The sequence below is a fragment of the Crocodylus porosus genome, unplaced genomic scaffold (assembly GCF_001723895.1).
Source record: "Crocodylus porosus isolate Cpor-Errol unplaced genomic scaffold, CroPor_comp1, whole genome shotgun sequence".
NCBI lineage: Eukaryota > Metazoa > Chordata > Crocodylia > Crocodylidae > Crocodylus > Crocodylus porosus.
In genome coordinates, this window is record NW_017728911.1 from 38,854,649 (window position 1) to 38,878,918 (window position 24,270).

The 24,270-nt window shown below is 42.7% G+C and overlaps 1 protein-coding gene across 2 annotated transcripts in view; it reads left to right on the forward strand.

Moving 5' to 3' along the window:
* The window catches only part of MAP2K5 (mitogen-activated protein kinase kinase 5), a 182,549-nt gene that overhangs the window by 83,928 nt on the left and 74,351 nt on the right, over positions 1-24,270 (forward strand). The window contains exons 13-16 of one of the 2 annotated variants that reach the window (XM_019533862.1): positions 5,532-5,580; positions 14,156-14,196; positions 15,145-15,195; positions 20,693-20,764. In XM_019533862.1, coding sequence (XP_019389407.1) covers positions 5,532-5,580; positions 14,156-14,196; positions 15,145-15,195; positions 20,693-20,764 — 213 coding nt within the window. Of the gene's footprint in view, positions 1-5,531; positions 5,581-14,155; positions 14,230-15,144; positions 15,196-20,692; positions 20,765-24,270 lie in introns of both variants that reach the window. The other variant, XM_019533861.1, reaches the window with a different exon arrangement.

A 24,270-nucleotide genomic window follows, 5' to 3' on the forward strand; every position in this document is an offset into this window, starting at 1 on the left:
CCCACTGCCCACGTCCCTCCAGGTTGAAAATGACCCGTCCACCCCCTCTCTGGGTGCGGCCCTCCCGCCCGTTGGCGACACATCTGACTGTGTGGGTGTCGACACCACAGCCCCCAGTTTCTTAATGAGAACAGGGTGAGAGACATTGTTGAAGGCCTTCCGAAAGTCCAGGAAGACGATGTCCACTGCTACCACAGGCCACCACGTTGGTCTGACAGGACCTGCCGCTAATGAACCTGTGTTGGTTGCCCCTAAGTATGATCTCCCCTGCTGGCCCCTCGTGGACATGTGCCAGGATAATTCTCTCAAAAGCTTTTCCTTCTTAAATATTACTTTAAAAGCCAAGTATTTGATAGGGTGGGAATGTTGTCCAAATTCGTAGGTCTATCAGTAATAGTTGTTCTGGATTTGCCTGTTGTTCCATCAGTGATCATCCTCAAAGTGAGGGATTGCTGATGCTTCTGGATGTAGTAAGACGTGCTGGAGGGGTCAGGGGGAAGAGGGAGTGGTGAAGAATGGGGCCAGGGGAACGGAAGAGAAATCTGAACAGGGGCCTAGGTAACAAGAAAGACATGTTGGCTGCACCATGGAGAAGAGAGTTGCTAACACTGAGAGACTGAAGCAGCAGTTAGCGGTGATCCTCCAAAGGCAGAAGATGTCTCTGTGCTCGCCACAACACCCTGGAAGAGCCCGCAGTTTCTGAGAGACAGTGAAACCTCTTTTTCTCTGTGCCACCTCCTGCCTTCTGGGTGAATGGAGAGGGATTTATTTTTTTCCCAAGGGAAAAGGACAACTTGAGACCCCCGAGAGAGGCACTGCTGTCCTCAGTGTGGCCAAATGATCTCCTCCTCCCGTGCGTAAGTATTCAGGCTCCTCTGTGGCTGATACTGTTCTACCTTTGCTTGCCATTTCACACATTTATTTTCACTTCAATTTCTGCAGCAGTGACATTGTGCACTGTATTTTGAGTGCTAATGTTGATTGAAGCTCTCCCTGAAAGGATGTGCACTTGAACTGTCAAGAGAGTGAGTGATTGACAGCAGGTAGAAGTACTTTTTGTGTCAAGGCTTTGTCAAGTCATTGTTGCAAAACCTACTTTACTGAATACTAGTAATGCCTCCTAGATATTCAATCAAAACATAATCTATGCCGGTGCCTTTTTTATTTTTTAGAAGAATGCGTAATCCCCAATGTCCATCCTTAATAGGGAAGTGGCATCTCTTTTAGTGTCAGTGAATAAAAATAATTTGCGTGTGTTTTTTTGGCTTTATAGCTTGGAAACACAGCAATGTAGGAAAAAAAAGAAGCCACTTCAAACTTCCATTTTTTTTGTTGTTGCTGAGGTGATCTAACTGTAATCGTTAGTTTAAGAGTGTGCCTTTTATTCAGCACATGCTACTTAATAAAGATGATTAATAACACTCAACCGATTATTTCTCTCCTAGCAAATGTTTGCTTTCTTCTCGTATAAAAATGTTTAAAATAGCCTGCAAAAATGTTAAAAATTTTACAAGATGTTTAAATGGTCTAAATGTATGTTAAGTGAGGAGAGAAGCTGCTTGTACCCCAGCCATTTTAATTGGTTTGGAGAAGCCTGAAAGGCCATTTATTTTATTTTATATATTTTTTAGCAATGATGCTTTTATTCTTACAGTTTTCAAAACAGTGTGCAAGTAGGATTCCTCTGTTTTGCTTTCTGAAAGGCTAGCATGAACAAGGCCACAGCAAGGGGATATATGGAATATGATTAAGGCCTTTTGTGATGGGTAATTACCATCTGAGGCCACAAGACTCTTGGATTAAGACTGTGAGAGTGTAGCACGATGAAGATGCCATCTAGAGCAATTTACTTGGGATTCAAAATCATCATTCATACAAAAGAGGCTCAGGCTCCACTTGTGTTGTGTTTGGTTACTGAGTGAATGAGATTTTTAGACTGATCCTCCAATCCAAGAGGAAGCCTGGAAATGATTCTGCCTTTTCACGCCTTCTAATGATTTGGGTTTGTTTTTTTTTAAAGTTTCTGGTTGATCACTTTAACCGTAGTAATTTAATTTGATATTGGCTTACTCCCTGGCCAAAAAGAACGCCACTGCTGTATCTGCACACTTCATGCCACTTTCCAATCTATCTAAAATGATCTGTTGTTCTTGGGAAGTACAAAGAGACCTCCGTCAGTGAGGTAAGGGAGTTGAATGTCACGTTAGAGACTGCAGAAGTTGGTGAAAAGGTTTATTGAAAAAAAAGAAAAGAAAAATTGGCTGACACAGCAGAAATGGTCAGGGGAAAAAAGTGAGCAAAAATAGAAACTGGTTTATTAGATGTTGTCAGATCCCTAGAGCTGCTGGAAAAAGTGGATTGGGGAAAAATACAGTGACAAGATGGCAGGAACTTATTGGGGTTTTAATTACGTAGATATTGATTGGGATGGCCCCACAAAATCTAGGGAGAAAAGGCTAAGATGAGACAGGACTGCTGTCTTAGATAGCTCACTGATTAGTCATTGGCCTTCTGAATGTAATCAAGAAAGCTGGGAAGTAAGGGAAAACTGCATGACGTTTGTTGCTGATCATTATATCAGTAATTATCATTATAATATTCCTAGTGGCACTTGCCAACAGTGATCCAGCTGGACTGAGTATGGTGCACCACCACACATAGAGGCACTGTAGTTGGAGCATAAGGAGCATAGTAATTTTAATGTACAAGTTGCCTGGCATTAAGCAGCACAGTAATCGGGTTCTTTGTGGTCCAAAGGCAAGGTCCATGGATTCCCTGTCTAGTACCATGGTTCATGGCACTGACCTCAGCACCATTTTCTAAGCCTTGGTCTATGTAGTACCTCCCTGTAACAACATTTTTGCTCTGCAGCTGGCAGATCCAGCACCGTCTGCAGCCTTTTATCCTGTGCACCCTGTGCAGAGCCTTTCACCCCCATTCTTCAACCCTAGGTCTTTACGGCTACAGCCCAGCATGGAATATGGCTCACACTTGATGTCCTCTGTACGTTCTCCTACGAGACCGTCTTGCTTCACACAATAGTGGGTGTTTCTGCAGCATCCTCAAGCACACTGGTCACAAGTGCCTCCTGCACCTTATTCCTCCTGACGGTTTGGCATTGGGGGTTCAGCCATCTATTGACTGCAGGCGCTGGCCCAGATATCCAGTGTCACATTCATCAGCAACTTTTTCAGCTCACGTGCCTCCGTGGTCTGGCTGGTCTTTTCCAGCCTCCGTGATCGGGCTGCTCAAGAGAATTGAGCTCTTGTCCTCCATGGAGACCGTAGCTCCTCGTCTTACAGGTGTGTTGGCCCTGCTGGACTTCCTGCGATGAGTTGCCAAGGACCTACAGGTGTCACTGGAGAAATTCCTAGAGGTTCGGTGGACATTCACCACCAGCCCAGGCCATCTGGGTCATTCCCCATCAGTGATGCCATCCTTGATTGGGCTAAGATGCTCCCTTAGCCCCACCAGTTAAGCATATGGGCAAGTACAGGGTCCTGTCTTAAGATGTGGCGTAGTTGTATTCACATCCCATCTCCTCATCCTCAGACCTGTTTGGTAAAGGGGTTTGCCACGCGTCTGCAAGCGTTCAGCTCTTCATCGAGCCCCCGTCATGACTCCAGGCAGCTGAGCTCAAAGTGGCACCTTCATGGATAGGCACGGTCTTTCCTACCTGTGTTTTCAGAGTGCCTGCTGGTTACCAAGTCCTGGGTGCAAGAGACACAGCCGCTCAGTCCATTTGTCATAGTGGTGCTGTCCCTGCAGTTCCAGTTCATCTAAAGAGGCCCGGGAGTTAGTTGAAGATTTGCCCTTTGAGGGAGGGAGGGACCTGTCTAAATGCGATCAGGCACTCAGTTCCCTCGAAGAGTCATGGGTCACTCTCCAGTCCCTAAGGATCTGCTTCCTGGCCTCTAAACCCATATCACGTTCCCGTAACTCTGTTGCCCAGTGCTTCTGGGGTCCATGCCTTCCTCCAAGAACTCAAGCCGTGCATGCTTTAGTTTGCTCCTCCTTCTGCCCCTTTGGTGTTGGTTATAACAAACACTTCCCTCGTGGGATGGGGAGCACATATCAGCCATCTGCCAGCAAAGGGCCTTTGGACTCAGGATAAGACAAAGCTCTGCATCAGTGTCCTGGCACTCAGAGGAGTCTGGGGAGCTGGACTGGTCTCTGTGGGGGCAGATGACAGGACAAGGAGCAATGGGCTCCAGTTGCAGCAAGAGAAGTGGAGGTTGGATATTAGGAGAAACTCTGTCATGAGGAAGAGAGTAAAGCACTGGAAGAGGTCACCTAGAGAGGTGGTGGAGTCTCCATCCTTGGAGGTTTTTAAGACCTGGTGAGAGCCTTGGCTGGGATGATGTGGTTGGGGCTGGTCCTGCTTTGAGCAGGGGGTTGGACTAGATGTGACCTCCTGACGTCCCTTCCAGCCCTCCTCGTCTCTGATTCTGTGAAGGTCTGGTCTAGGAAGGTCACCTTCCTCCATCAGATTCATGGCCATCCCGTTCAGATCATGTCAGACACCTACCCTGGGTTTTAGAGCAGGGTCAAGAAGGAGTTTGCTCCGCTCAACGGAAAAGCAGTTCAGCTTTGGCCTCACCTCTCCCCACAGCACCTTCTGGGTTTCCAAAGTGCATGCACGACAGATTGCTGCCACAGCATCAGTTTTTACACCACAAATGAGAGATGTAGGACTTGGTGCTCTGGTCCAGTTTTGCAAGTGGGATTTACTCAGAGATGGACCTGTACGTCCGAGGGTAACAAAAGATGTCCCTTCTTCTGCCTCGGTATCAGACACCTGCCTGATCCCATGCTCAGAAGTCTTCTGAGTGTTTCTACCTACCTATGTCATTCACTGTGTAATTGGTAAGATGCGTGGGGATTTAGCCCCGCGAATCTGTGTGGCCAAGACTGTTAATCCTCAGCTTTGAAATCCTGCATTAAAAAAAAATCTATCTTCTTACTGTAGAAACCAAAGAAACCAAAACTGCTGTTATGTAAATGATTGGGGAAATCTGCCATCTGGGGCAAACTCACTCCTTAAAAGTAGTATCCTCTCAATACTAGGCTATTTCACGTATTATTAAACATATTCAGGTATAACTATATATTATGTGTGGAGTTGATGCTGTCGAATTAATGGAAATGTTTTGAAACCAGGAAGGGAAGGTGAATAGGTGGCTCAGAATGAAATAGGTCTATTCTTCAATCTTTCTGCTGCCAGGGTGGTTTTGAAAATGCTGATGACACTTTTCTGTTGGAAGATGTTACTAAACACAAGTGTTTTACAGAGCACTTTTGATTTTAGCAAAGTTTGTTAAGGCTGTTTCTCTGGTCCGGAAGGAACAGTAGGTGTGGTGTGGGGAGAGTGGGCCTTTCACCTTATGTTCTGAAACTTCGGGATGTTTTGAAAATGGACTTTTTGTCTGGCAAGCCCTAGTAGTACATACAAACTAAGACCAACTGAGATCCTTACCAGTCCCTATTATAAACCTTTAATATGTACTGTTCCCCTTTGTTTTTAAATGCAGGTTGTTAAAGGCCTTACCTATTTATGGAGTTTAAAGATTTTGCACAGAGGTGAGTGACGGATTTATTCTTTCTGTTTTCAAGTGACTATTGCATTAACTTGTTTAGCAACGCTGTTCTTTAAAGATCTCCCTAACGTGACTCCACTGACATCATTAGGGTTATATAGACCAAGATTGCAAGTTCGACCCTGGGTTGGACTAGATGATCTCTTCGAGTCCCTCCCAGCCTTATTTCTCTGTGAGTAAAGGTCTTCTCTCTGAGTAAAGAGAAGAATGAATGTTACTTAACAGCCTTGGTCAGATACTCTGATAACGGCCTTTAACAGCTTTCCTCTGCTCTCTATTTTTCCCTAAAACAAGCATAATACTAGAGACGTAGGATAGGAATTTAAAGGTATTTTGGTACCGAGTGGGATTTTCAAACGCAGCAGAGGAAGTCTAAATTCCATTGAAATTAGCAGGAATTAGGTGCCTCTTTTTCAAAAGAAGTTCCTTTGAAAATCTCCTATGTACCACTGCATCTTTAGGCACTAACATTTTTTTGTAGATCTTGGCCTATGGTCCTTCAAAATAGCATAGGCAGGTTTAAATCAACTTAACTTGAAGGTTAAGTTTAATCCATTTTCAGCGTAGTGGCCTGTTCATATTCCCAAGGTAATTTGTATTGCTCTTACATTATCCCTGGTATCTCTTAATTTTTCACCTGTTCACTACTTTAAATAACATTCAGGGGTTCCTAGTAACTGGGCTAACATGACTAAATGGATCCATATTGACTAACTCTTTCAAAAACAGAATATTATCTATCATGGAAGAATGTGGATATTAAAGAACAAGGAAAGGGTTAAGTAGCAAGTGGTGTGGCAAAAAAAGAAGAAACTCTTTGCATTTGTAATGTTCCTAAAGTGTTGGAAAGTAACAGTGATGGTTCCTAATGTTGCTAACAATACCATTTAATTTAACCCATCTGCTCACTCAGTCCTTGTGCACAGTCGGAGGGTGCAGTAACAGACCTTATTTGTGATTAAAGGGAGGAGAAGGGAAAGTCTAATTGAGGGAAGAGATGAGAATATTTTAGAACCTAAATTCAAAGCTGCTGCATTGAATTTGGGATGTAAAGTCTCTGCACCTCGCACAATGGAGACCAGGCTTTGATGTGTTACTGCTATAACAGCAACTCGTCATAAGGAAATGCCAGCAGTGTTTGCAGCTCCTGAGAACTTTTGGCTCTCGTTCGTTAGATCTGTAATGAAGTTTGGGTTTTTCAGAGCAGCCAAAGGGCATTGAGTGCTTCATGCCTTTAGGCTCTTCCTTAGAAATGCAATGCTTGGCATGGATGCAAGCGCTTGTTCACATTACTGGTTTGGTCTTCCCTTTGTCCTCAGCTGCAGTTGAAATATTTGCATTAGATGCAGTTTCCTAAGGATGCTTTAGTTTGGGGTAGTCAGCTTACAGATCTCACCTTTTATCCTGAATTTCCCCAGAGGCAAGGAGTTCACAGCTGAACTATCCTGAGCATAGGATGACTGCAGTGGACCTAAAAACGGCCACGTACATGTGAAAACTCTAGACCTCATTACCAAAACACAGAGCAATGCCAGTTCCTGGGCGTTTGAACCAGCCCCAGCATAGCCAGTTCATGAAGTTAGCTCTGAAGACCCCACTTCGTTCCTCTCTGATGAGATGGGACAACGGAGCAATCAGCAACAGAAGTGTTAATGGAAGAAGCATCAGTGCAGGGAGCATATTTTGAGCAGGCTGCACAGTTCTCATGGCACGATGGCCAAGTACCATCAGCCCCTGCAAAGTGCAACAAGAATTTAAAGTACAATTTGTACTTTAAAATGAGTGTTAGTATAGTGAATGGCTGCTGTATTGGTTGGTTTTTCAGAGCCAGCTGTGTTCACACTCAAACTACAGGCTACGTAAATGTGATATCTATACCTCTTCTCTGCCTTGGGCTTAGAAGCAGAATCAGATCTTTTTCTGCCCATTTCTGTAGGGCATCCTTTTACATGACTTGCATGGTCTTGATTTTACAAGTCGTATTGAGGACTGGTGATGCTTTGAGTTGCTTGTATTGGAAAGCACCTTGGTGTCTTCTGGGACGTGTGAGATGGGTCTGGTCCGACAAGGAAAACAGAAACGGATCCCGCTTCTCTTTTCAGGTTCAGCTGCCCTTGATCTGTGGCTGCCTTGCAAAAAGTGAGAGCCAAGCTGCATAGGGCGCTAATTAACATGCCTGGGTCCAGCAGTGCTCCCTCAAGGAATCTCTGTTTCAAATGAACACCCCTCTGGGTGCAGATGTGTCCGCACTGTATCTGTATAAATGGCTACATAATAGGCAGTACAAAGCAGGATGCCTGTTTGACAGTAGTCTCCTGTAGCAGTAGACGGATTTTAATGCAACAATAGGGAAGTGGAAGAAAATTTAAACCTGACTCCTTTGTTATCACATACAAAATGTGCCCCAGGGGAGGCTGTTACAGGCAAAGGAGTCAAGGAATTCCACAGCGATGATAACCGAGAGGTAGACGTGGTCCTGGTGGAAAAGATGCATAATACAGTGCAACAAACAGGGCAGTTTCTGACGAGAGGATGGAAAAAAGCAAAGAAAACAAACAATGAGCAAGTCTTTTATTCAAGATCAGACATTTCAGCAAATATTACAGCTTAACTTCAAAACATACCTTGCAACTAATGAGGTGATAGCCATGCATATTAATAAACCTAAAGCTGTAGTCATAGTCATCATCCCCACATCAAACATAAACAAAAGATTAACACCTAGACAGCTTCTTTGGAAGATGTGAGAATGTCCCAATGATAACTGCTCTCTCTTCCCCTGAGGATAAAGGATAGAAATGGAAGGGTAATGAGAAATTAACTTAGATTTAAAACAAAATTAGCAATCAAACTGGGCTCATCTTGTACAAAGTCAAAGTTTGCAGAAGAAATAAACCTAATCCATTAAGTTCAAGAAGGAATTAGAGATCATATACATAATAACCAGTCAGTTTTTCTTGTTTTCTCTGTTAAAGCCTGCTCATCAAGGAGGAGTGTCCGTGTTAAATGTTACCTAAGAGCGTGCATGTGTACATGCAGCATGTGAGCCTGCACACAGCTAGTTCCTCTAGCTGTGCTCTTATTCTACATCCCAGTGTTATCTCCGTTTCACCAAGGGCAGCAAAGCATTTCAGTGTGTCAGCCCTCATTCTGAATCCTTAGTAAGGTAGGTAAGATTTTTCAAAAGCACCTAGGTCCCATTTTCAAAAGCAATTTTGGCATATAAAACCTTCAGCCCTGGATTTCAGGTTGGATCCAAAAAAAAGCATGCAGCCCTCCTTTGGTATCCCATTGACATCAGTGCGGGTTTAGGCACCTAACAGAAGAGTATCTTTGGGAACCTGGCCTCTCTTGTGTGTCCGTGTTTGCTTGCTGTCATGCACGGCCTCCTCGCTCAAGGTCTCGTGCTTTTTTGTGTGTGTGTGCTCGGCAGACTATTCAGTCAGGGCCCTCCCACTCGATATATCAAGTTGCTTCTTGTCACTTACGTGTAGCACCACCTTTCAGTGGAGGCGGCTTGCAGGCAGCCAAAGCATGGTGAACCACTGCATGGATCTCCAGGTAAGATTTCCGGAAATCCTCAGCCAAGTAGAATTGCAAAAGGCTTTCTGAGATGAACTTCCACTGCTTATATCCAGTAGTAAGACTTTCCAAGAAAGTCTAACTTCTTGACAGGCAATGTCCAACTAAATTGGGTAATAAAGCATAACCACAAATGTTCAAATCTGAACCGAGTCTTCCAAATTATCTGAGAGATTGGAAATGGTATGTATGCGTGCCCATATTCCAGGCCCCAAATGGTGGAAGGGGAGGCTCCAGAGCCCCAGCCAACACATATGAACAACATTCCTAAAAAGATAGCGAAGTGGAAATGGATTTAACTGGTTTCTACATTTGGAAACTAGAAAACACATGGAGCTAAGAAATGCTGGCTGCCAATGCCAGGCGCCCTTGCAGTACCACTAGGAATAGGCTTGGTGATTGATTTCCATCTTCCAACAGCAGCACACTTTTTGGCTTGCGATTGCAAAGGGAAACAAGACGACACAAGCTGGTGGTAGGATAACATGCCCATTGCAACATTTTTTTTAATCGTGCCAGGTTACAGAAATTAATTTAGCGCCATGTACAGTAATGTACAAGCAAATATGCCAGGTATAAAGAGAGTCTTATGTGCCACTCAGGCTTGGGGAGGGGGGGGGAAAAAAATCCCCTAGCCTCCAAAGAAAGCATGCCAATGAGGTCAGTGCTGCAAGAAAGTATTTTTGTTCCTCCAGCTGCTGCTTTGTTTTTATCGGCAATGTTCTCTGAGCTGTCCATAGCTAAAATTATGTTTTCCTACCGTTCATGTTCCTTGAACCTGGAGTATTGTATTTGCTTATTTGTCAAAGGGAGAAGAAGTCAAGAGACTTTTTAGAAATCCATTTAATTCAAAATCATTAATCTGTTTGCCTTTGAATAAGAATAAAATGACTGAGACGTGCAGTATTCAGAATCCTGACCCTCTGACAGTTCTATTTACTGGTAAGTAAGAGCACGTAGGTCCCATTTATCTGCAGGGAGATGAATCAACTTAGGCAGATACATCATAAAGAGAACTTGTTCTTCCTCCATAATGATGCTTCATACAAATCATTTGTAGTAAGCAAGCTCAAGTGATGGGAGCATAATGACCCCTTTTGGCTCTTGTTTAAATTCTTCCACTTCTAAACAGTAATATTAATCACACGCAGATGGTGCAGAACATTATTTATGCACATTTGTTGTTTTTTTCCTAAAAAAACAAAACAAAAAATTAACCCATTAGCTGAAGTGGTTTACAGCACAAGAAGACCAGCTTACCCATTGGGTGCTTTTCTTTTCTCCTCGCTTTGAATACAGGGTACGCGGAATGAAATTTCCGTCTGTGACTCTTGCTTCTTTTTGCCCCAGCGAAACCTCAGGAGCAACAGGGTTTATAGCAGTGATCTGTCTAAATACACTATTTTTGGTGGGTTTTAAATTGCGGAGACAAAATGCACTCTGAGCGACTGCTTTGACAGCAACAGGCTTTAACCTCTGTGGGGCTTTATCCTTCCCCTCTCCGACACATCTCTGACAGACCACTCCAGCCTTGCCCACAGGAGTATCAAGCAGCAATGCATTGCGGATGTTTCTATTTATCCTACTTGGGGCCACGTAACAAAGAAGAGCAGGAGAGGATGAAACTGGGCGCTGACTGGGTAGAGCCTGGGCTCTGGGCCCCGGACTGGGCAGGTCAGACTAAGTGCAATGCATTGCACTGGTCCGGGGGTAGCTGGAAGGAGAGTGCAATGCTGAGCCACACACGCTTCTCTGAGCAGCTTCTGGAGCAATGTAAGATCGCTCTGCCTCTTGCTGTGCTTTCCTCGGGCTTCTGCGATGGGTAAAAGTTGTAAAGGAGAATGTGGTTGTGAGCACATCACTGTTAAATGTAGCATCTCCATCGCATGGTGGGACTGCCCCTTCCCAGGAGAAGCGTCGTGCCAGGGAGGAGCTGCAAGATTAAAGGAGCTGCTGCGCAGCCCACTTCCACCGTGAATTCAGTAGGGCCCTATCGTTGATCCAGTCCGACCTTCTTCTGTGCCTGGAAGCAGCATTTCCAGGGGGTTTGCAAAGCTGTAGAAAGCTGCGGAAGATACAGAGGTGTAAGGAGGGCTGACCGGCCAGCCCGAGAACCAAACTCCAACCTAACTGAAGTTAGCGGGGAGTTTGTCACGGAGCATGGAGGGACCAATCCAGTTTATACAATCTGTGCATGTCGTCGCTGTTAAACTGCTGCACCATTACAGATCTAACGGTAAGAGGCCGTGTGCCCGTCCAAGTTCAGGGGCACGTTGAGACCAAGGGTGGATCCAGAAGGAGAGCAGTCTCTGATCTCTGGTCCAGCCACAGTAAAAGTAAAGCCAGCTGCCTGCCTGGCAGTGGCAGCACCATTTCTGTTCAGGCAGCAGGGATGGGAGTCTGTTGATTTCATGGCTCATTATCATCTACCTGATTCCTTTTAAACTCCTATTCTACAGGTATTAATGGCCTTCTCTCCTTTTTAATGGTCTTGATGTTTCATTAGTCGACTTGTCTTTTCTGCGGCAATTCTGCTGTCTGTTGGCTGCTCCTGGGACCACAGCTCCTATTTCACAGCCCAGCAGACTGTTTTTAACTCCAGCTAAAACTCAGGTGTGGAAATGACTGTCAGTGAAGTATTGCATGCACTGTCAAGATGCTCAAGAAGCCTAACTTTTGTTTTTTAACGAATCTGAAAAAGAGATGCATGTTTAAGTCCAATGACTGCAAGACTAATGAAATCATCTTTTTTCCCCAGTGTTGTGCTGTTTCATTCCATTATATATCACAAAGCAAATGAATGTGCATTCCAGTGAAGTTATATTTGTCTTTTGTTTCAATCTTAAACTGAATCGTAGAGCCCTAGGCCCCTAGCATACTCATAAAGCTTCTAGCTTCTTTTAACCTGGAGCAAAATGTGCTTTGTTACATTTGTGATGATGCGTTAAAATCCTCGGTCCATCTGTGATTGACACAGTGCTGCCTCAAGACCCGGTGTCCTTGGGGACCTTTGCAAAAATCCCATAGGTCCTGCTTTCTCTAGCACACCTGTTTTCTTGTGCCACACATCCTCCCAGCTGCTGTCTCCTGCCCCTCCTCTGCCTGCTCTGCAGGTGCTGGGGTGGGGGGAGCGGAGAGAGGAGCCTAGGGTGCATTTCTTGCAGATAATTGCAGCCGGCCAGCCAGGCACCTGCATGTGATCCTGCTCACTGGCTGCTGAACTAAGACATCCCCACGCAGCCTTGATCCCAAGAATTGTCTCACTCTGACCTCGTTGAGCTGATTACTGAGTTTATTGGGCTGTTAATTAGCCCTTTTTAAAATCCAGGACTGTTTTTAGAATGATTTGCAGCACTTGGCAATGCGACATGGAGCCTCCATGTTTCGCTGTAGTGTTCCTTTAAATGCACGCCTGCCATAAACAGATGAATTCGTAACGCTGAGTGTCAGCATATTCTGCATATGTAATTGTACCTGCTGTTTAGTTCATTAGAATGCAGTGCAGCCATAATAACTAGGTAGATATATCGGCTGACATATTTTCAGAAAACAATTAAATATAACAAATAGGATTACTGTACAACTCATCGCTGCTACTTGGGCAGTCACAGTGGAGCCACGCTTACGGTCTACTTGACCTGGAAATGGTCACCCACCAGCAGTGAGATGTGTGTCGTTAAATGAGTCGCTGCAACCAAACCTCAGTGTCTTCCCAATATTTGTATTAGAAAAAGCTCATTCAATAAAACCGTAGTGCTAAGATGCTGGGTGAAAGGGCACGAAGGGTCTCCTGACCACTTGGATGGTTCTCAATCAGAATTTGGTCTCCAACTGAGGGTTTAATATCGTTAATACTGTGTTCAGATACTCGGCGCGCTACTGAAATGGTAAACAAGCTATTAAATATCCCCCTTTTTTAAAACAAAAATCTGGCTTTTTTTTTTTTACCCCAAACATAAGAAAGCATTTAATCAGCTTGTTAATTGAAGTTATACGTTTTACGTTACAGAGACAAATTAAGCAAGCTACTCCGATACCCAGAAAACATCTGCTAAGCCAAGACAAACTTAATGATAAACAAAATTAGGTTCCCTTGTAACTGGTTTTCAGCCATCTGCACCCAACTACTGCTCACTTTTAAAGAAGGAACAGAGACACTTGAAATTCATAATGCTATGAGAGGGCTGTCATTAGACCCAGGCACTGTTCTCTCATCTCTGCAAGTTGGGGTCAGAACTGCATTAAGTCACGTCTCGCGCGTGCCGGCTAGAGGGAAGGGTACACTGCATTTAACCAGGTGAAAGGAGCATTCAGGAGTGTCCGCAGGCAGTGCATGGTCATCTTACCTACTTCTGTTGCGTGTCGGGCTCAACATTGTGGTCTCTGGAGGGAAAGGCTCTTGTAGTGTTAACATTTGATGTATTTGCAGCCGCTGATGTTGGTAGGGTTATGGCAGTTAGCTTCCACGAGAATTGGGGTTTGCACTGGAGAAGCCCTGTCTGGAGATAAGAGCCGGAAAGATAGGGCCCCATTCATTTTGGTAGGGCTCTGTGCAGCTTAGCGTAGGTTCAGCCTTGTGAAGACATAGAGGCGGCATCAGGGCTAGATTATGCATTTGCACGCATGTGTGTGTGTGAGCATGCACACACATACCCCAATTAATTGGTGGAGGGGGATGTGTTGTGTAGTGTTCAGTGATGAATTGCACAAATAAACCCTTCCATCATCCTGGCTTGGCATAAAGCATTTGGAGAGGGACTGTTACAAGACTGGTAGCAATGTGGCAGCAGGGTTAAAATTGAATACAAGTTAAAATTCAAATGGTAGGGCTGTCGTGCAATGGATGTTGCACATTGGAGATTGAATTTGCAATATTTTCCGTGAAAAACCAGTCACGCTGATATACATCTGTATCCTCATAAAAACTGCATGTAGAGAAGAACATATTTCATGGTCCTTTTTTGTCCCCTTAACAGACGTGAAGCCTTCCAACATGCTGGTCAACACGCGAGGACAGGTGAAGCTGTGCGACTTTGGGGTTAGCACACAGGTATCCCCTCCTGCCTCTCGTAGAGTAGACCTTGCCTGGCTGCAAAACAAACAGGCCCACAGCAAGCTCTCCTCTGCTGGGAGAGGGTTATTCATTTTTAATCTCTGAGCGACTTTTCTTCATCAGAATATGATTGTTCATTGTTTAATGACAGTAAAAACTGCTGATATTGTAATTACTACTTACGAATAGCAAACTTCATTGATATGCAGCTTCGATATGAAAGCGTTTTGGCCAGACAAAAGGGAGGGCAGAGTGGGAGATGTGTCTAGGGAGCCCAACTGGCCCACAATAAAAATTAATATTGGAAGTAACAATAGTGGTGGGCCTTGACAATGTGCAGCACAAATTTTAATTAATTTCCATTTTGGGCCTCCCTGGAGAACCTCTCTGATAGTGACCCATGAGCTTGCTGTGATGTTGATTTGAATTGCAGCCACCTTTACTCTCAGCCAAACATGAGGACCAAAGAGAAGGTCAGCGTTGTATTATAAGTTGTCAAAGTCTGTTGTCCCTCCAGCGTATTTAGTGCTCATTGCATTTCCGTAATGAATGTGGCTTTATTCACATCTTGAGCCAGCTGACTGAGAAATGAGCGTGCTGAATCCTACTTCAAATTAACTTTTTATATCAGACTAGTTTGGGGTACTAAAGCTATAAGTATCCTGTTTCAAAGAATTGTTTAAGGTTATCTGCCATAAACTGTAATGCAGTGCTTGTTTAAATTGGAGCTCTCATTCAAAAGAAAAAGAGAGATTTAATCATTTTTAATGCCTTCGTAGATAAATTTGTTCCCTTTTACATAATTTTTAGTTGATTTATAGGAATGATGATTGTAGGTTAAATGAGGAATAATTGCCCATTTTATTTCCACATTATCTTTATATTGTTCTAACAGACTGTTTTGTCTGATAGCTGGTGAATTCTATAGCCAAGACGTATGTTGGAACAAATGCTTATATGGCGGTAAGTGCATTTATGCAGAAATAACATTTAAACAGAAATATATGTATAGTGCCTTGGTCTATATAATGTAAGATATGTTCTGAATCTGGTTCTCCAACTGCCTCCTAGCATAGGCTGCATCTTAATAGTGTGTGTCCAATGGAAACTGCTCCTTTTTGTTATCCCCTACACCACTTTCCCTCCTGTTAGTGATCACATTGCATTGCTGGGACTGGAAGAGACAATGCTGATTTGGAAAGTGTTTCTTTAATGTATTTTCAGCCGCCTTTCATGCACTGTAGCAACTGGGATGAAAGGAGAGATCCAGCACGATATAAAAAGCTAGCTCTCCACAAATAACCAGCAGGTGCTTGACAGATCCCCAATGGTCTGTTATTGCCCACACTTTGGGAAAAGCTGTTCCAAGGTCGCAGGTTAGCAAGCTATTTAAGCCTGCGCTTTCAGGCCTGTTGATTTCTTTAGGATTGAGGCTCATGTTTGAGAGCGCTGCTGGCCGAGAGCGCCGGTTCTCAAGTCTTTTCATGGTTCTCTTTGAAAAGCTTTGCAAAATGAGTTAGGGTGAAAGAGCAAGGAGTACCCACCTTTTTACTGTGCATGAAATCGCTGGGCAAATAGAGTCCTCCAGTATTCGACTGTTCAACTTGCATGTTAGCACTCACCACTTTCATTCAGTATGGGAAATCGGTGCCTGTAGTTTGTTAAGTAGAAATGTTAGCCCGCAGAATTGGTTGTGAAGACTACCTATATGCTTCCCCATAGATGCTGTGGATAAAAACATTTCCACTGTCACTAAATGAGAGTTTCCACATTGCATTTCCACTCTCGCTGAATGAGGTGAACAAGCTTCCAAAATTGTATCCCTGCTCTCGTCACATGTGGCTTGAGATCTTTTCGCTTCCTTTTCCCATGCCTGGCAAATGATGTGTATCCCAGTGAGATTGATCCAATAGATCCAATAAAAAGGTAGCGATTTCAATAATGATGAGAGAAAACTGCAAACCTACCAACCGTTTGCCATTTTTTGAAGGCTCAAAAACTTGCATTCCGCAGCTGAGAATGTAAAAAATCGCATGCCGTTCTTATTTTGCTGCTTAAAACCAATTTTGGCAAAAATGGCCTGGGCAGATAAAATTAAAGAGGAAGATAGGCCCCAAATTTGCTAAAAGGCAAATAATAGCAAAAAATGGCTGGCCTGTGTACTTTCAAACCCTTGAAGAGGCTTTTGGATCTATATATATTTACTTCTTTGTTAACAGATAACAAGCAAGGGAGTTCATTTATTTGCTAAGTGTTTCCTAGCCAAGGTATATACATCACTTAGCCTCTGAAACAACCATGTCACCATCCTAACAAAGCTTAAACTGCCTTGTGTGATCAGAATATTAGGTGAGCAGAAAAATGTTAAGTCAGTCAAATTTATTGCTTGTGATAAGCAAACCCGATTGCTGAGCTTCATTCTCCAAAAGTGCTGGAATACTGTGATTAAACAACACCCCGACCCTCCAAATGAATCAACTTCTCTAACTCCGCTCTCATTTTTTGAGTGGCTTTAAATAGCTCTAATAATTAAATTGTATTATTCTTTTAATGTACAAATCCAGATTACAGTTCTCCTTCCCAGGTGTACATTAAGGAAATTACTTTTTTTTCCTTATTGTTTATGGATGAATGTGATGCGTCCATCTGTTAATTGAAAAAGAGAGGATTAAAACTGTATTTCTGGTATTCAAATTGATTTGCTTCTTGACTGAATTGTTTCTGGTCATCAGATGAATTGTTCAGTCTCCAAAAGATAACATCGAACCGTGGGCATTTCGGACCAATGCTCAGGAATGCGAGCTTTGGCACTGTATTAAAATATTCCCACAAAGCAAAGCAGTTTGACATGCCACTTAAAAAAGGTGAAAGCAGATGAGCAGATCTGTTCTGTGCACCTATTTCAGGCCACTGTTTTGTTCCTCACTGAATTTCCAACTCTATGTGGACAATAGAAATTGTGGTCCTTCCTCCAAGGAATTTACAGCCCTTTTCACAAGACTTCATAGACACAAACAGCATATTGGAATTTAATGGCTAAATTTTAAATGCAGATGTTTTTAGATAAATATAGATACATAACGTTAATTGGAAGAAGCATTTTTAATTGACGGATCTTTGTCATGGCTTTGAAAACTATTCTGTATATTCTGTATAAAACAATACTTTTATTAGTGCAGCAGGTAGCATCACCCTGTAAATGTGGACATTTGGGCTGCCCTTGCACTGTCAAAGCTCAGTGATACTGAGAGAGATCCGGCAGCTGCTTTAATCCTGTGCTGCCTTGCTTTTGAAGTTAATGCTGCCAAACTCAATATTATTTTCACGTTTTTGACAATGAATGCATTTTTAAGGCTGGAGGATTGAGACAGTAATTTTCACTTTTGCTCTAATGCTAATTAATCCTGTACCGGGCCCTTTGTATTGCTGTACAGTGGGTGACTTATGGAGTTTTAAATGAAAGTATCCAGACTCCTTTTTAACCGTTCAGTAAGAATAGGCCCAGATTAGGAAAAGAAAATCAGGTATGGCTAACAAGTTCTCTAGCCTCAACCCTGGTGTTTCGTTTTGATGCAAGAAAGCAGTTTTTTCCTTTGATGAAACTTTGCAAAATCCACCCCAGGCTTCCCACCAAGGTACTCCTGTCTTGGTGCGGAGAAGCTGCAAAAGTCATAGTACAGCAGTAAGAAAGAGGTCTGAAATACGTTTGTGAGACTCGTGGAGTCTAGCACTGAACCTCTCTCCCTTTTTCTTGAGGGCTGAAGGAGTGCCCTCTTGTGTTGCTGAGTTACTAGTCTAGCTCTTCAAATAGCCCTAACAGATAATGCTTCTGAGAGCATCGTTACATTTCTTTTATTAAATATGTCCACAAACTAAAAACGTTCTCGTGTGATTTCGAATTTGCTCTCGGTCACCAAGGAGATTTTTCTTATCAGCTGCCTTTTCCCCCATTGCAATATCTGTTACGTCTGCGGGAAGCACTTTGATTTAAATGTCCAGCTGCACGGTGTCCGCCACGGGGCATCCTGGGGGAGGCAGCCCCATGACCAAGGGAGGAAGTGACACAAAAATGCCACCTCAAGGTGTCAAGTGTTATCAGGAATATTTTATTTTTTTATCCTTCCTTTGTTCATTAGTCAGTTTGAGTTCATATGATGAGCTAAGTCCAAATGAGGCCTGGTTCCTGGCACCCACATTGAGGTTTCTTTTCACTGCATGAATGCATCCCAAAATCAAGAAACTCGATTTGGCTATCTATCCCGGAACGGCAATTTTTACAGCTGACCAGGGCAGGGAGAGTATATTTAATTAAAAGTTACCTAATAAATTATTAGTTATAATTGCTCTATGCAGTTTTTGTTCAGTGAGAGTTGCCTAAACATCGTTTAGTTTAATTTCTCAGTCACTCAAAAATGTTAAGCCATTTCAGTACGGGGGCGGGGGGAGAAGAGGAGGGAATGGCAAATCAATAAGAGATCGATAAGAGTAGAAGTTTTCCCAGGAAAATGCACCCCAAAAAAAAATCATGGTTTTTCATTGAAAATAGAAAATCTACAATAAAAATATATCTTTTGTAGGGAAAAATAATTAATTTTAATAATAATATTAATTAGAAAAAATATTTTTATATTAAAAATGCTATAGTTGCTTGCAAGCCATCTAATTTGCAACACCCCGTAGGTAGGGGGCTCTTGTATACATTTCCTGTTTTATATTTTGCTGTATGCTTTCAACACTTTTTAATTTTCAGTTTATTTTCTATAATTTTTTTTAAATAGAGGAATTAACACGAGTAGTTTTATGCAGTGAGATTTCATTTCAATGGACAGCCAACGGCCACTTTAGTCCATGGACTTCTAAATAGAAATTACTATATTAAAACTGTGATTATTGTAACAGGAATGTAAGTCATTTAAAGATGGTCAGATTTGAACAGTATATCAGCTGTGACTACTAAGTAAAGAATAACATAAATAGTTTATGGTAGAAAAGATTTGGGATAGTAGTTTAACCCGGTAAATTCTTCTAGTGTAGGTGCAGCTTCCATTGGCAAAAGATGGGCTTTTTTCCAGTGTAGCTTCAAGTAGTTCCTTGAACAAAATAACCCATACTAGCCAAGTGCTTTTTTGCCTCTGTAACTGCTTCTATGCTGGGGCTTCTGCCAGTGTAAAAATGGTAGAAATCACCTCTCTACCCAGTGCTGTTACAGGGGCACAGGTTTCTAGTGTGGACCCACCATAGGATAACTATATTGGTGAATGCTGTCTTCAAGGACATAGCATGAATATTCACCAGGAAATCTGCAGCTCAGTGTAAAATAACCTTGCTCCAGAGGACTTCATTCCATTTGCCACCTGCTTTTTGTATGGTAGCCCTGGAAAGTTATCCTGACAGATAATGTAGGCAGCTCTGTGTTTTTTACTTAACATTCATGCTGTGATAAAAGCCCTTGATCTGGGATTAGCAGTACAGTGTAAACATCCCAGAGCACGTCGGACTGGCACTAATTTGGGAGTTTGCTTTCTAAAAAGGTCTCTGGATCGTTAGAGACTAAAAATACAACCAGAGGTTTGTAGGGGGCTTGGCTAGACAGGTGCATTAACAGCACAGTAGGGAGAGGAGTCTCCTGGAGTCTTTTATTGCTGCGTTTCATGCTGCACTTGACCTTGGGAAGGCTTAAATCATAGCTTTCCAGTAAAAACTAGCTATTTTATTTTAGAGTGGTCTATTTTATGTGGCATTAAGCTTACTATTAATATATTTGAATTAAGCCTTTTTTTTGCAGGTTTAAAACTCAAAATATATATACATTAAAATATATTACCTTGGGGGTCTTCAAGAGGAGGCTGGACAGATATTTGGCTGGGGTGATATGATCCCGGCACCTGTTCCTGCCCGGGTCAGGGGTAGGACCTCATGATCTGTTTAGGTCCCTGCTGACCCTAAGTACTATGATACTATGAAAACAGCGGGGCATCTAGTTAACAGTAAAGGTTATTTTGGTTTAACTGGCTTCAGCAGGTTAGACTCCTGTCTCAACCCCAACTCCTTTACTTAACAGCAAGAGTCTGGCTTTGTCTAGGGTGTGTACCTGAACCACCTCCCGAGGCAGGAAGTAACGGGAACATTAAAACGTAGCCGCTGGCTTTGCTGTACAGGTGCGTGTCATTGAGTTCCACGTAGAATCGAACAGTCCTGGCATAGATGCATTTGGCCAAGATTACTAGATATATGGCAAGCCTGAGCCAAGGCCCTTGACCTCGCAGAATCCAGGTAACAAAGAAAACACATCAAATTCATCAGTAACCCAGCATGTCCATTGGGTACCAAATTAGATGGACTGCAGTGTGAATCCTACAAAATTCTTGCGTAGTTTACTTGCTTGGGGCTAATCATCAGTGGGGACAAATGTATGGTTGTGTGACTGGACTCAAGAAGCTATTTCCCCTTTTTCTTGCAGCCTGAACGAATTTCGGGGGAACAGTATGGAATTCATTCCGACGTATGGAGTTTAGGGATTTCCTTCATGGAGGTATGTAAACATCTATGAGTCCTTTTAGGTGTATTGACAAAGCTGAGCTAATCCTAAGGTTGAAATGATGGTTAATGTACACTGTCGTATGTCCGTGTGAGCGTGGGTAATCTTTAACATCATTAAATATCTTTGCTGTATCTGGAATGGAGTTGTTACTTGGGTCAGATTCAGTTAGGTTGAGAGGAATCTATATTGGGTTTTCCATGCCACTTAAACCCTTTGGCAGAGTACACAGAGTTGGATGAGTAGGGTATCTTGCCACCCTTTGCACAGGTAGGCGTTCCTGTACCAGAAGAGAAGAGGCCGGCACAGAGCAAGCCAGTAGAAGTGGGTCGCTGTAGGGTTTTGCAGATGCAAGGCCTGACCTCCGTTAATGCCAGCACTAACCCTAATGAAGTTCCTTGTATACAGCCTAGTAACTGGGATGTGGTGGGATGAGTTCCTTCCACCATGGTTAAATATAGCTTTCAGACTCAAGTGTTCACCAGTGCTTTCTGGAGCAACTTCTCACGTAGGCCATTATGGGCATGCAGGACAGTATTGAAATGAAGCCGTTCAAAGAGGATGGGCTCAGATAGAAATACAGTAGCTGGGGGGACGGGGGGGTGTCCTTCCTGCATGTTTGATGCACACTATTCATAATCATTTCTTTTTGAACCCAATAAAATGTCAGGTGTATCTACCTAGTACTCATTAAATGTGCTAAAACCATACATTTCATCGGGCTTTACAAAGGCGGATTCTCATATTACAACGACAAAAACAGAACGCCTAAATTTACGGGCGAGTTAGATCTGTCAGGCATTTGATGAGGCATTGACAAGTGATGTTAGGCCCTGGGCCTGATCAGGGAAAAGGGGAAGGTGACTTTGGTTTGGCATTAGAGTCGAGTATTGTTTTATGGATGACCAGGGTCTTGATTTAAGGCCTGGTGGGGGAAAAAAAAATATAAAAACAAACCGCTGACTGTTTCTTGCTACATCTGTGCCTCATTTAAAATCTCGTGGCCATTTGTGAGGAAAACAACTTGATAAAAAGATGACAGCGATGCATGAAAGGTGCTTCCTGCGTCTGACCCCTGGAGCAACAGCAATGGCAGCCTTCGTATGAAGAATGCATCTTGCTTCCCTATCGGTTCACAAGGAAGTGGGAGGAGAAAAACGGGAGACACATAGAAGACCTTGCGTTTATATCCCAAAGCAGTCAACTTCCAAAATTAAATACGTGTATGGGTTTTAACTGGATGTTGTGGATAGTGCTTTTTAAGGAGGCACAGAGGCCCTTGGGTGTGGGACTCCATTATCTGGATCACTGATAGCCTTGCCCGACCATGTGTCTCTGGCACAATACCATTGCTTATCTCTTCATTCTTTTCACTGTCATCACATACTTGAAGCCCCTATGGGAATTAGCAAGACCTTTATGCTGTCATATGCTTCCATAAAAGATTTACGCTTTTCATCAGCTACGTGTCTAAAAAACAAAGCAAATAAAAAATTCTGTCCAAAAATATGTTTAGACCTTATCTCAAAAAATTAGTCCTAACATTGCACTATCTTTCATGGATAGTGAGAGAGATAATAGCATACTGAGATTAATAGACAATAATATAATGTAAATGTCCTTTTGTTCTCTTTTGGTAGATGTAATACGCCCTTTGTGTGAAGCAAGTTAACCAAGACTTGAAATGTCTTTGCAAATAAATAAGTAATAGTTGTTGTCAGATGCATGATTGATTGGAACTAGATTGAAATAGTTTACTGCTGAGTTATTGTATTTGGCTCTTGTAAATCTTTTTCTAAGTCTGATTAGAACTAACTTTAAATATACACGAGCAGCATGCTTTAGTATGCCACAAGGGACATTGTACTGCTAACTCATTTTATTCCACTTTTCACTGATTTACAACATGGGAGCATGCCCAACATTTTGGGAGAGATGTAAAATATAATCACGTTACTTCTCCATGCTTTCTGTAAATTAATTTAATTGACAAGAGTCTAAAATGAGATTGCATTGCAAAAGGCCATTTTTTGGTCCTGTTCTTTTTTTGGGATAGTTTAAAGGAAACGGAGAAAACATCTAGCACATGCATCTATCTCTTCCTTAGTGGATTCAAGGGATACATGATGCCCAGCATGCAGCTCTCAAATGAGAGTAATTTCTGGGTAATCATTTCCAAGATTTGGTGTTCCCTCTATGATTCTGTCGAGGGATTATTGTTAAGGAAACTGATTTGGCTGGTTACCAATTACCTGCATAATGCAGATTTTTATATCTTATCACCTGGCATTAGGGAAACCCCTGCGGTCTCCGTCTACTCTCTTCTTTCAAACCGTCCAACTTCCTCCTCCTCTCTCTCTCTCTTAACATCTCCAGAGTCAGATGCACAAAACAATTTGGCTCTGTGTGCTTTGTTAATTGGTATGTCATCTGGTCCTCCGAGACCTCTCTTCAACATGATCGCTGCTTTATTGAAGTGGTTTGACTGATGTGTTAAATGATGAAAGCAAGGACAGCGGCTTGGAAAAATGTCTCAAGAAAGGTGAAGAAGATGCTCAGAGAGCCATGCAAGGTCACTGTCATTAAAGTAACACTGTCTATTGACAGGGGGATTGGTGAAACAACCCTCCCGGCTCCTGTTGACGAAGTAGAGCAGGGCAGTTAGTTTGTTCTCAAATTTTAAAATGATCTCCACTCAGTTCTTTCATATCCAGATGCCCGGTGCCTAAGCTCATGGAGTCGCAGCACATTAAGTGACAAGAAAGGGTATGCGGGATCAAGGAAACCAGGACTGTGCGGCTGGTAGGACGATTGAACCAGTGACTCAAGTTAGACTGTCGCAGTTCCTTTTGCCTGTTTCTGCATCTCTGAACTGCCTGGGATTTCTTTGCTACGATCCTGTGTATGATGAGAAGTGGGAACCAGTGCTTTAAAGTTTGAAAGTGCTGCCCAAGAAGCATACTGGCCAAACCTACGAAAGATGAAGTGAAGTGAAGTTTGCATATATTTATTTATTTTGCTGTTAAAAAGGTGAATTAATTCAGCGCATGATCTATAAACCTGTTTAAAGACGCTTCGTTGCAAATAGTTTGCATATTTTCATGAGGTTTTTTAGCTGTAGTTTTATTTAAGTGCTTTTTGGTTGACAAAGCAAGTTCAATTTAAACCAATGACATTGCTGTCACTACACTGAAGACAGTGTCAGCGTTTTCATTATAAACCCTGTTTTTCAGGGCTTTATAACTCAGTCATAAAATGTACTCCAAGCTGCTTGGGCTAGGTCTAAGAGGAGTTTGCATTTAGTATCTGACACATTGCCCCTCCAAGGACTATGTCCTGCGCTTGGAAGGTACATGGATGATCAAGTCTCTCTCTCATCTCTAATAAATATGATGCCAGTCCTCACTTACAGGGTTGCTTTCTGAAAGGGAGCACCCCTAATAAAATACATTTTACTTCTCTTTTAATGAAGAATACTCCGATCTTAAGATGCTTCTTAC